The following is a 12804-nucleotide window of genomic DNA, read 5'->3' on the forward strand; positions in this document are numbered from 1 at the left end:
TAGTTTCAGATGAGAAGGGACGTTGTCAACCCTAATGTGTATGTAATCCATTCTTGTCTGAAGGATGTGGGTTTGGGTGGTGTATGCAACCTCCCTGTCGCTGTTTGAAACAGAGCTATCTGGTAATCAGTGATTCTCCTGCCTGAGCTATTTCTGCCCGCCTGAGTAGGGACAGTCGCCTGCAGCGAAATGCTGCAGATTAACTGAAATTTCGCCATGACGTCCAGTTCTTTATCTTCCTTGGCTGCTTTTTTTCTTTTTCTTTTTTTTTATACCTTTTTTTTGCACCTGGAGAAAAAAGAAGAAACTAACTATGAAAATTTTAATTCAGAGTTGACGTTTGAAATCTTTATTGTGATGTTCAGTTTAATCCGCTCACTGGAATGTTTGAAAAAAGCTGATTTTATTTAGGAAAGTTGTTGTGATATGAGTTTTTTTGTTTTCGTCAAGCTAAATGAGAAGAATTGAGACATTTCATCAAAACAGCACATATATTTGAAATATACTTCAGATTAAGAAAAGACAATTGTGTAAAATATTGAAGCATTTTAAAGCAGTATAAAAGTGACTGCCTGAAATAAAGTCAAGATAAAAACATTATTTCTTTTCATAAGGTTGTTTTCCATCTTAGTTTAACATCTTCCTGTTCTGCTTCCTTCCTTTCAACTCAGGCGTGCCTCTGTCCACTCAGTGGGGCCCTCAGGGTTACTTCTACGCCATCCAAATTGCCCAGTACGGTCTGAGCCATTACAGCAAAAACCTGACGGAGCGTCCTCCCCACGTGGAGATCTACGACACGGCCGAGGAGCGGGACAGCAGGGCCACCGCGGCGTCTTGGAGTGTGCCGAAAGGTTGCAGTCTCAGCCGCGTCTCTGACAAGAGCAGATCTACCTCTGTGCGTCAGTTCAGTGCTCCAGGTATGTAAGCCTTCCATTTGCCCATATGGCCTTGAGGCAAGCGGCTTATCTCTTGTAGACTGTGGCTGCAGCAGGCTTGATATGCCACTACTCCCTCAGGACAGTATGATTCTCTGCAGGGGAAGAATCCTGGCTCTTGTGGTGGACAGTAGATACCGCATAATGGCATTCCTAGAAATGATGATTATTTAAAGGAGTGCTCTCTCCTTGCAGAGTGTATTTGTATAAGTTGATTGCAGTGGGCAGACATGACCTGCTGTACTTATTGGAGCAGTGCTGAAAACTCAGCTGCTGCATCTCGTGGTCCAATATAAATCTGACTTAAAATGTTGTCTTTATGCTCATGTGCCAATATTTAAATATCAATCATGTACACATGCACATGCCTGTTGGATGTACATGCATTTAATCATAACTGATCAGTCCATATCACCTTCAATGCCATTTGTGACTTTTATGGTGAACTGTGGAGAATCATTGATTTTTAATTTTTAATTTCGCATAGTCCTCTAGCAGTGCTGGTTTACCCATGCAATCAGTCTTTTAAATGTCACCACAGTAATTGTGTTTTTAATAAAAAACATCTTACCAAGATACACACTAATCTGTAGTATCTGTTTCTTGGGGGTTCATAAATTTTCTCCGATCTTGGCCGTTCAAGGTGACATGGGTTGGCTTCCTGGTTCCATAAGACGTAAATGTGAGATGATTAGATTGTGGAATCGTTTACTTAATATGCCGGAAGACAGGGTCAATAAGAAAGTTTTTATTTGGAGTAAATTAAATGGTTCGCCATGGACTAAAGAAATATTTGCATTATTTGAAGACGTTGGATTACAGTATATGTATAGGAATAACTTAACCTATTCAATAACTTCAATTAGTGATAAGTTTTTTGCTTTATTTAAGACAAAATGGTTAAATGAGATTTTGTTTAAACCCAAATTACGAACATATATCCAAATCAAGCACAATTATGGCCTTATGTTAAAGCAAACCTAACACGAAATCAAAGGTCTTTAATGGCTCAGCTGAGAACAGGAATCCTTCCCTTGAATCTTGAAGTTGGTAGATTTAAAAACATTCCCGAAGATGAAAGGTTGTGTGAATTATGCAAACTTAATGAAGTGGAAAGTGAATCACATTTTTTGTTATATTGCCCTCTGTATGATGAACTGAGAATTCCCTTATTTACCGAAATGTTTGTTAAAAACCCAGAAATGTTCTGGTGCTCTGACGATGATAGAATGGACGGGTTGTTTAGCTTCCATGTTTTTAAGTTGGCTCATTTTGTTTCTGAAGCCTGGAGAAAGCGTCAGGATTGTTTATATGTTTAATTGGTACAAGGTCTGTTGTCTGGCTTTCATTTGCTTTATGTTCCTTTCTCTCTTTTTTTGGTGTCTTGTAAGCCCACTCGGGCTGGGCACGTCATGTGCATGACACGTAAATAAAAAGTTCAAATCAAAAGTATCCCCAACCCAGCTCTCTGTTGCATTAAAATCTGGCAAAGCGGTACCTTCAAGGCTGTACCTTAACATAGGATTCTAAATACTATGTTAGGTGCCTAAATTCAGTTTAGTTTGATTAGGTATAATCCAATGGCCATTTGTGTTTGGATGAAAGTTTCCTAGCATGTGTGTGTACATTTGTGTGGAAGCCTCTTTCTTGCATATGCAGTGATCATAAATGAAGCCCTTGAACATTACAGTGAGAACTTAAAATCGTTTCAGACTGATTAATATTAACATGTATATTACTGTGTGCCCCCATCAGTGTCGCAGTAATGGGCATTTAGAAAATGTGGAGTTTCATCACTTGTAATAAAACTGTCTGAAGAAGGGCACTATCCGTGGTGCTATTTCCTAAAGTTTCAACCCGGAGGACTCTTACTTAATTCAGCTCCTTCTCGTCTGATGCTCATGTGGAACAGAGAACACTACTGCAGCTTTGTCAGATGTTGTTTTCATTTTCTCGAGTACAGCATTGTTCCTTTTGCCATCTAAAAATTGATCTGAAAAGAAACATTTTTTTCATTATGTCCCAAAAAGAATTGTATTCAGTCTTGCAGCATCTGATAGGAATTATGCCGAATGATTCAAATGCCGTAATTTTGAGTTTTAAGAAGTTTGAATCTTACTAAAGAGAGAGGCAGCACAGTTTAGTGGCCTGATTTCCAAGAGTCCCATTGCTGTCATGTGTAAAGAGGTTACGTAATGCTCTTTGTGTCTTGTCTTACAGTACTTTCAGTGTCTTGTATAGCTGTTTGTGCATTTAAAAAGCCCGCCCCCTGGGGTTTTCTATAAAGCAGAGTCTAAACACACAAGATGTGTTATTCATATAAAACCTGAATGACTTCTGTGTTAATTTCCCCAGCAGCTGTGATCAAATCAGCTGGATCTCTGGGTCTGTCCTGATGAGAGTTGACTTGAACTGGTCTGGTCAAGCCTTATTTGTAAACTATAGCTTGTTATTAGAAAAAAATGTGTTTTTCCACCCAAAACACTGTTGGTGATTGTCTCACATCAATTTCATATTAGCCAACAGTGAACACAGTAGTTATTGATTGTAACCTGTAGACAAACGGCTATGAAGCTCAGATGTTGGACTGCTGAAGTACCATTTACACCTGGAAGCTTTATTTGTGTTTCAACACAACTAGAAATGTTCATAAAGTTGTCCTCTCCCTAGTATATTTAGCTACAACTGTTAAATTAATCTGAAAAATCTATTTGTATATTTGCCTTCAATTGTTATGGCAGACTGCAACATCTATAAATAAGACAGAGGTTGGAAACCGTGGATTAACAGTTGTAACATGAGTGAAGCAGTTATTTTTGGAGTTGGGAAAAGTCTAAATCTTTTACCTGGTGTTGGCTGTGAGCTGTTTCTGTTCTCCTCTGATCTCCTGCTGTTATTTCCAGGGCACTTGTCTCTTCTTTGTCCTCTATTGAGCTGCTGTCTCTGCTGTAATTTGCTCCTCCTCCTAATTCTTCAGCTTTCAACCTCTCATCATCACCAATTTCTTTTCATTTCACGTCCCTGCAGTTTTTTTTCTTTTTTTCCCCCCCGTTGCTAAGCTTGCCTCGCAGGTCAGCCTGTCATCATTGCACATCTCTGTGTTTTCATCACTCCTCATCCTCCTCCAGCAGCGTCCATTCTCCGTTAATCTTACCCGTCTACTCCAGATCTCTGCCAGTCTTCCGGTGGTGTTTACTATTTTCACACACTTATCACCCCTCAACACTCCCGTGACTCGTCAACATTGCAGTCTTATGTAACTGGTGCATTCTAACCCTTTATTCTTCTCTCATCAGACTTCATCATTTGCTTCATCTTTTGTCAGTTTCTCCTTCTTTTGCCATCTCCTCCTTCCAGTTTGGCCTTGCACTATCTAGGGCACGAGTGTTGAATAATCTCTCAAAGCCTCTGACAAGTGGATCAATTGTCTGCCCCCTGATAATAACCGGCTATCTACTATCCACGCATTCCTGCACAAACAATGTCTGCCACTGAACACCTTTATTTTTTCAATCTGTCTGTGGTCGATTGGTGCTTCAGAAAAGTATTTTATGCTGACCATTCCCCTGATAACGCAGGTTCAACCTTTTTCTGTATATGTGTCATGTTGCGACATCTCAGTCGTGTGACCGTGATGGTCTGGCAGACTTTGTGTGAGCACGGCTAAGCACTACTCAAAACTGCTGGGAATACAGGGAATCTAATGAGCCTGCTTCTGTTTGAGTTTCCCAAACTATACAATAACATAGTCATATTGAGACCAGAGTCAAATAACATGCCCGAATGGCAGCAAGTACATCCAACTTCCAGGATTGTTGCAAAAACATAATGATTTTTTTAACTCTTCAAACTACTACTATGAAAGCAAAGCCTTAAATTAACTAATAAGTACATATGTCAGAAAGATTTTAGTCGTGAAAGCATTGGTGAGCAGTACTGCGAACACTGCGATACTTCACTCTTAAAACTTATTTGCATTGCTTAAAGGGGACCTATTATGAAAAACAAGTTTTTTCTTGTTTTAACATATATAAAGTGGTCTCCCCTCACCCTGCCAGCACAGGGGAGACAAAATACCATGAATTTCTGCAGGGTCTCTGACCCCCGCCTGACAGAGTCCCCCAGTGTCACGTGGTTTTTTTTGAGCCGATTAGAATCTGCTCCTGTCGTTACGTCACGACGGGAGCAGATTTCCATAGGTTCAGCCTCCGCTGCTGAAACCACGCCCACAACCAGCTCTCTCCGCTGCTGGAGCGGTCCATCCTTCAGCCTGTGGGACACGGCGCGGCGGCGGAGCGGATCCACGTTAAATCATCCAGGTTCCCGGGTGGTTTAGGAGCTGGGTCCTCGGGGGTCTGTCCCAGGTCGGACCAGCTTCACCCTCTGAGATTTTCAGGCAAATCTGTCGGTTTGATCCCCGATAACGGGCGATGCGCCGCGGATGCGCCGCGGAGCCGATCTGTGCGCCCGCCGTGCGGTTGCGGCGCCCGTCGCGCAGCATCCGCCGGGCAGATCCGGCTGAAATTCCGCTGGTCGGTCCCCGGGAGTCCCTGCTACCAGTCCAGGCCGGTTCCTGCGGTCCCGGCCGGTCGGAACCGCTCAGATTCCCCCGTTAAAGCCGCGGTGATGCGCGCTGCTCCAGCAGCGCTGCTCCCGGGCGCCGGGCGTGGCTCCGGGGCCAGCGTTCAGCATCCGCCGGGTAGATCCGGCTTAAATAGTGCATAAATGTTATTTATATACAACTCATATTTTATTTTTTTAACAATAAAGTGGCCATTTGTGAAAATTCAGTGTTGGGATAATTTACAGGCTCGGGCTACTCTGGCGGAGCGAGGTTTATGCTCCTCCCCTGCTACACGTCATTCAGGGAGCCAATCAGCACAGAGCCTCATTATCATACCCCCCCTTTCCCTAAAAATGAGGCACAGAAAAAGAGGTTAGAAGCGGTAAAACTAGTGACAGGGCCCACAGGCTGGATTTATGATTTATGTAGAAAAAACAAGCTTTAGATTGTTTTTAAGACATTCAAGGCCTGTTTAAAATATACATTAAATGCCATAATAGGTCACCTTTAAGACTTTTCGTTTCTTCAGTTGCTTTAATTAACTGACCTCAGAGCCACTTGTATTGCTTTTCTAAGTCTAGTTTGAACTTTGTGTTTGTGTAACCTGACATCATTATCAAAGCTGCAGCGGCTCAGCCTCATGATGTTTCAGCTCATCATTTCCTGCTGCATCCTCAGCCAGAACTGCACCAGCAACACAGGAGTATTTGTTGACCTGCGTTTAGTGGACCAACGTGAAGCGTATCAACATGTTACATTATTTACAAGAGAGTTTAAAGTCTTCATCTCTTGCAAATCTTGTCAGCACTTTTCTGCATATCAAGGGGTTTGATTAAAAGCACAAAAAACCTTTGTGTCCATTTGGGTGACATTTGATGGAGCCAACCAGAGAGTTTGGCCATGAAGATCGCAGAAAATAAACCCACTCCTCACCTGAACATGATTGTCTGAGATCAGCAGCTTTATCATCCTTCACTGACCTTTGAGAAGTTATTTACTTTGCACAAATACTAATACTAATACCATCCGGTACCAGTTAATCTGTGAATGTGAATTACAAAGTTGCCATCAGCTAAATACATAAAACAAATTAAACCTTTCTCGAATATGAGTTTTCTTTTTTTTAAACACTGCACAAACAAGCATTAATGATTAATTTTTTTGTTATCATTAATAAGATGGCAGTAAATAATGCCATCCCATAATTTGCCATCATGCTTCAAGTACCGCATTTGTAAATCTTTGAGGAGATGAAGATGAAAAGCGGCGTGTTGAATCAGATGTTCGACTCCGAAGCAGCAGTAGTGGAACGTTGACAATCACTAAATACAGCTCTGACATCGCTGCGGGACAGTGAGCAGATTATAGTGAAGCCGACATCAGAAACGGTAATACTGGGTTACTCGCATGCAACGAATCCCTCTGAAACCATCACATATCATTAAGAAATCTGAGTCCTGCACAGGAATAGGACTCTGTCACTATCAATAAACACTATTACACAGAGTTTATCACTGAAGTAAAAAACTGTTTTTAAATGGTACCACAAATACAAATATATTTGACTTAAAGAAAAACCTATAGGCAAGATTTCTTTAGGTCTTAATGAAGTATTTGTGACATCCTTTAGTCAAAATACCAGAGATGTAGGCACTGACTTTTTTTTTTTTTTTAACCATTAATTTTTAGAGGGTGGAGTAAGCTACTCCACTACACTTTACCCTCTACGTGCTTGGGCTGTATACTTTTTCAGATCTGTCCTTCCGCGTTAAACTACCACTCCCAATGTATTTTCAACAGGTTACACTTAATGGCTTCTGGAGTTCTTTATTACCCTGCCAGAGAGCATACGACAGACCTTAAGAGCTCACGTTGGTACACCAAATTGTCACCAAATAGGTTACTTGCAAACTTTTCCCCTCGTTTGCTGTTTTAACCAAGATGGCTCGTGATGATTCCTATTTTAGGCAAAAGTCTCAAGGAGTCATAAAATGACCTGCTCCACATTAACGAAATCCAGCACCACAAATAATAATGTGTAAAGTAATGTTTATACACTTGTCAAAAATCATAAAGTTCTCCATTACACAGCAGCCTTATAAATGCTTCTGTGCTATCTTGAACAACATTGAGAACTGTTGCGTATATTGGCTCATTTTCACCAAAATCTAAAGAAAATTTTTGTGATTGACTTTTTCCTCTCAAAGACAAATGAGAAATGGCATTTTCAGACAAGGATACAAATGCTTTAGGATTGTAAATTAGATGGCAAATTTCCTTTTGAGGGTGTTTAAAAGAGATTTGTTCTTATAGGGACTTTCAAACTTTTTCTTTTTTCTTGAATTAAGTATTATATAACTGCTAATGAAAGTACAATGTCAATAGTGCAACAAGAAGCAAGAACAATTGATTTTAGACCTCATCTCCAAAGTACAGCAAATGTAGCGACATTTGAAGTTCAAGTTGGACATAAAAACGAGGAGGCTGCCGAGTTCTGCTCAAAGCCTTACAAATGATGCATTTTCAAACTTAGAACAGTCTCTTCCTTTTTTTTGACCTGATAGTGACTTCAGACAGTGGTCCCATTTCTTTTTCTTTCTTTTTTTCTTTTTCCTCCATAATGTCCTCTTCAAATGCCAAAGTGAAACAGCTTTAGCAGCTGAGTCCAGATCTCCGTTCAAATGAGAATTTGAGTGGACTCGAAATGAACTGCTCACCCACGAACCCCATGAAAAAGAGCGGCTCTGCGAACAGAAAGGTGAGGAATAGTGTGGGGTCCAGTTGAAATATACTTTGGGCTTGGGCGGATCAGAATGGCTTCTTGACTTCACCCTCTACAAAAAAAGAAATGGGGAGAGAAGTGAGTAAACTTGAGACGAACAGTTCCCCAGTAAGTGGTCCAAGACACAAAGTGAACAACTTTTACCAGTACTTTTGTGTGTTCAAGTGGGTCTTTTAATTGCACACTTGAACACGATGTGCTTCCGTCATTCTTGGAGCGGAGGCTGTAACAACTGGGATTCCTATTGGACGGGGTAGTAAATACTATAAGTTGTGTAATTGAGACGCTGCAAAAAAGTTACAACACTTTCATGAATTACATGATAGATGAAGATCAGACAGGCTTCATTAAAGAAGGAACCCAGTACAACATAAGAAGAACCCTAGGGTAACGTTAAAAATGTTAAACATAACAACATCAGTACAATCTTAGTAAGACATAATGCTGAAACAGCTTTTGAAATTTTAATTGGATGCCCCTGTATCAAGTACTTTTGAAATATGTGAACCGACACAGAAGGTCTTAGTGTATTAAAACACTGTAAAGGAATAAAGGTTTGGGAACATGTAGTACTCAAGGTGTTCAGTTGCTATAATGGACATCGTTTGAATCTGACCAAAACACAAATATTAATGTTCAGTTGCCTCCGTTCTAAAAATACAAGTTGAACTAGAGTGCAACAAAAATGAAGCACCTTGGTGTTGATTTGACAAAAGTAATTGGAAAATTGTAAGAAACTAACTAACCAATGTGGATAAGTACTTCAGGAGGCATCCTATTTTAAGATGAAATGTGCTTTCATTCGATTTAAAGACATGAATAGAGACTTAAAGAATATTATTCCTCCACAAGTTATTTATCTGCTCCAGTCGCTGCCCATAGAGATACCTGGGAAACGATTCAGAATGTGGAGTAAAACAATTTCAGGGTTCATGTGGAATGGCCTCAAGCCAATTTCCCTTCAGGGATTAATAAAGTCTTTTGAATTGAATTGAACAATTAAAAATTAAAAAACTGCTTTGAAAACTTAAGAGGTATGGCATTGCCAGAATTCATGCAGCACAAATTGAACATTTGGGGATTGAAGATTTTGTACAAGTCAGAGAAAGTCCGACGTTCATGGAACAAAAAAGATTTTTGAAGAGAAGGCATCATAACATTTACACCGAAGGAAACATGGCATCATACGTTGCATGAAAATATAAATTAGGAGATGAACTAAGACTAATTTGATGGGTGGTAGCCTATGACAAAAAAATATTACTCCAAATTTCTATGACCAGAGATTGAAAAAGTGCACGTAAATTGGAATAGCTGCACTGAGTGTACTGATAAAAGATGCAGATTTTATTCAGGGTTTTCAGGAAATTAAACTGAACCTCGCATTATGCAAACCAGGACCACTTCGGTTAGGGGATTGTTATTAAACAGATTCAAATCCAGTAGGAATTTGTCAAACATGGAATAACTGGAGCTGTGTTATGTTTTGACTATTTTGATTTATACCAACAACTAATGGAGGCAAGGAGATGTACAGTATAACAACATATGTAAAGAAATACATAAATTAGCAGTATTTCTGAAGAGAAATAGCTGGAACACAACAGTCCACTTCATGATTGTGTACCTAAACAAAGTACTACATGCACGTGAAGAATTTAATCAGATTATTTGTAAACTTCTCAAACTAGGAATAAAGTTCTATATCTTGGAGATGTAGAACTGTAAACATGGACATCTTGCACAACTCGAAGATTTGGAGCTTTGACAAAACGAAATCATGTGCAGTGCTGTATTTTGATATTGGAGACAGAAAATATTTTGTCAGAAGAAGATGGAAATTTGTCAAAAATTCTGGTAGCAGCTTGTCATGAAGCCATCATAAAAACATGGCCACAAACCAGATCCACCAACACAATAGCAATGACTGAAAATAGTGAATGAAATGTGTGTAATGGCATCAGTTGGTGACAATGTTGCAGAAAATGAGAGAAACGGACCAGTTGTACGTGTCAATGACAGGAGGAGGATTGAAAAATCATGACTCGGAAGCAAACTGTAAAGAGAAAGTGAGCAATAAAAACTGCTATATTGATCATTAAAATAATTTGAAGCCTTATAAACATTGAAACCTCCTGCTGGGTGAATATTTTGACTGAAGTGGTTTATTTCCTCTGTGCATGGATGAGACGAGCAGCGTGTGGATGGCAGATCACGTATGGGCTGCCTGTCATCTTGTCACATGTTTTGTGTCAGCAACTGCACAGCAGGTACCAGCAGCGCGTATGCTTTCAAGTGTGCATCTCTCATGCTCATTCATGTATACAAGCGTAGTTTGCACTGACATATTTCCAGCAGCATGTCATCTCTGTCTCCTGGCTGATTGCTAAACAGCCAGAGAGCAGAGCGGTGGAGGTGAAATCTCTTCTGTATTCTCTGCCTATCCTTTATTGATGGCAGAGTAATCACAGGGCCAGAGTACAAATCCACTTACTCTCTGCATTGCCTTAAGTAATGGATTTATGAGTGCATTAAAGAGCCGTAGTCATCCAGAGGCCCCTGCCAGACTGTCTCTCTTCATTCTCCCCCTGATCGACTGTCTTTGTGTCTGAGTCCGCCTCATCTGCTTCAGCTCTTTCGGCTCGTGCCACGTGAGATTTCTCTCTTCCGTTTTCTCATTTGTCTGCTCGCTGTTGGCTCATTTTCACTCTCTCCAGTCGAGGGCTGGCGTTGAGAGCTTTTGTGCAAACATTCCATCTTTTCATTGACTTCTACAGCCCATCATCTTTTATAATTTGGGAGCTCTGATTAGATTGATTTATTTTTATGCTTTTCCATTTCTGCCTCAAATGCCAAGGAACCAGGCCAAGGGAGAGCTTGGACGAGTTCAGGTTGGAGAAGATGTCGGAGCAGAAACTGAACCACTCGAACTAAACCAACCATAGCACTGTGGAAACTGACGTTTCTGTTTTTGTAGGGAAGAGATGCGGAGGAGCACTTTGAAAACTTGCTGCAGTGCTTTGGCTTCTGCTTTCATTTTTTTTTCTCTCTCTTGCTATTACACATTCCTTTTCCTCCCTCCTTTCCTCCTAATTAAGCTCCGTGTGCAGTGACACATCTGTACTGCTCCTCCCATGAGAAGCGTGTCTCTGACACACACACAAATACACGCAGTAACACACGTCACACAGGTAAAAACGATACAAGACTCCAGTCATGAATATGGAAGGACCAGAGATAATTTCTTCCTATTCCTTGTCGTCAAGTTGTCATACAAAAGACGTAAGAGAGACGGATGCTGATTAAAAGGCTTTCAGTAGTCCTCTAAAAATAGTCCGTTGTCATTCAGAAGCTGTCAGAATCTCGACGCTGTACAACCTCCTCTCCTGCAGTTTTGGATCATTAAACACATCCTTCTTTCGCCTTCATCTCTTGTACCCCACACAGAGTCCTCCGAAGGCGTGTCGCTCCAGCTGGGCAACTCCAGAGACTTCATCCTCAGCTTGGACGTCAAGTTTGTCTCCAACGGGAGCCTGTCCGTGGTCCTGGAAACCACAGAGAAGGGCCCGCCCTTCACCATCCACTACGTGACCAGTACGCAGCTCATCGCCTTTAAGGACCATGACATCACGTACGGCGTGGGGCCGCGGACGGCCTGGAGCTCTCTGACCCGGGACCTGCTGACCGACCTGAGGAAGGGGGTCGGCCTGTCAAACACAAAGGCTGTCAAGGCCACAAAGGTGGGTTGAAATCAGACCCAAAGGGCCGAAAGCACATTTGATAAAACACTTTTGCTCCTATAAATTGAGGAAACAATTCCTCAAACATGAATATAAATAAAATGACAAAATGATTTCATGTCTCAGCTTCCCCAGGCGTGTTGATTTTCTGTTTTCCTTTCTCTCAAGTAACTGTAGATGGCATGTTTTCAAAAAAATCCATTTGAATACATCTTTATTTTTAAACAGTCACACTGGAGATTTTCTGATATTTTGTAGAAATGTGATCACTGAAGCCTTTGCATACGTAAAGATTGATCAACTTGAAGCTCTATTTCAGTTAGTGTTTTTCGTAACACTGATGTTTTTGTTGGTTTGATTTCGGAGGTCCGTTTTATTGTAACCTTGAACTAGGTGATCAATATGTAAGATTTAAAGTGCACTGATACAAATATTGTGCTTGATCTACTTAAGAAAAATAAGTCAACTTTTTGCATGAGATTATTATGTAGATGAAGAAAGACTAGTCTTTGTATAAACTACTTAATTGTATGTATGTAAATAATACATTTTGCAAGTACAGTCAACTTAATTGTGTTAAGTTTACTTTATTTATCAAAATTAAGTTGACTTTTAAAAGAAAAAAAAGGAAAAAAGAGGGGGAAAAATAAATAAAAAATTAATTTGACTTTACTTGCAAATGAATGTTGTACTAAAAATTAAGTAGTTTATACAAAGACTAGTCTTTCTTGATCTACATAAAAATCTCATGTGAAAAAGTTGCCTTAACTTTTTTTAAAGTAG

General features: G+C 40.3%; 1 protein-coding gene across 3 annotated transcripts in view; it reads left to right on the forward strand.

Moving 5' to 3' along the window:
- The window catches only part of glceb (glucuronic acid epimerase b), a 72622-nt gene that overhangs the window by 54625 nt on the left and 5193 nt on the right, over positions 1-12804 (forward strand). For all 3 annotated transcript variants that reach the window (XM_061739655.1, XM_061739646.1, XM_061739664.1), the window contains 2 exons: positions 672-917; positions 11729-12021. In XM_061739655.1, coding sequence (XP_061595639.1) covers positions 672-917; positions 11729-12021 — 539 coding nt within the window. The remainder of the gene's footprint in view (positions 1-671; positions 918-11728; positions 12022-12804) is intronic.

Source organism: Cololabis saira, chromosome 2, assembly GCF_033807715.1.
Source record: "Cololabis saira isolate AMF1-May2022 chromosome 2, fColSai1.1, whole genome shotgun sequence".
NCBI classification, from domain to species: Eukaryota; Metazoa; Chordata; class Actinopteri; order Beloniformes; family Belonidae; genus Cololabis; species Cololabis saira.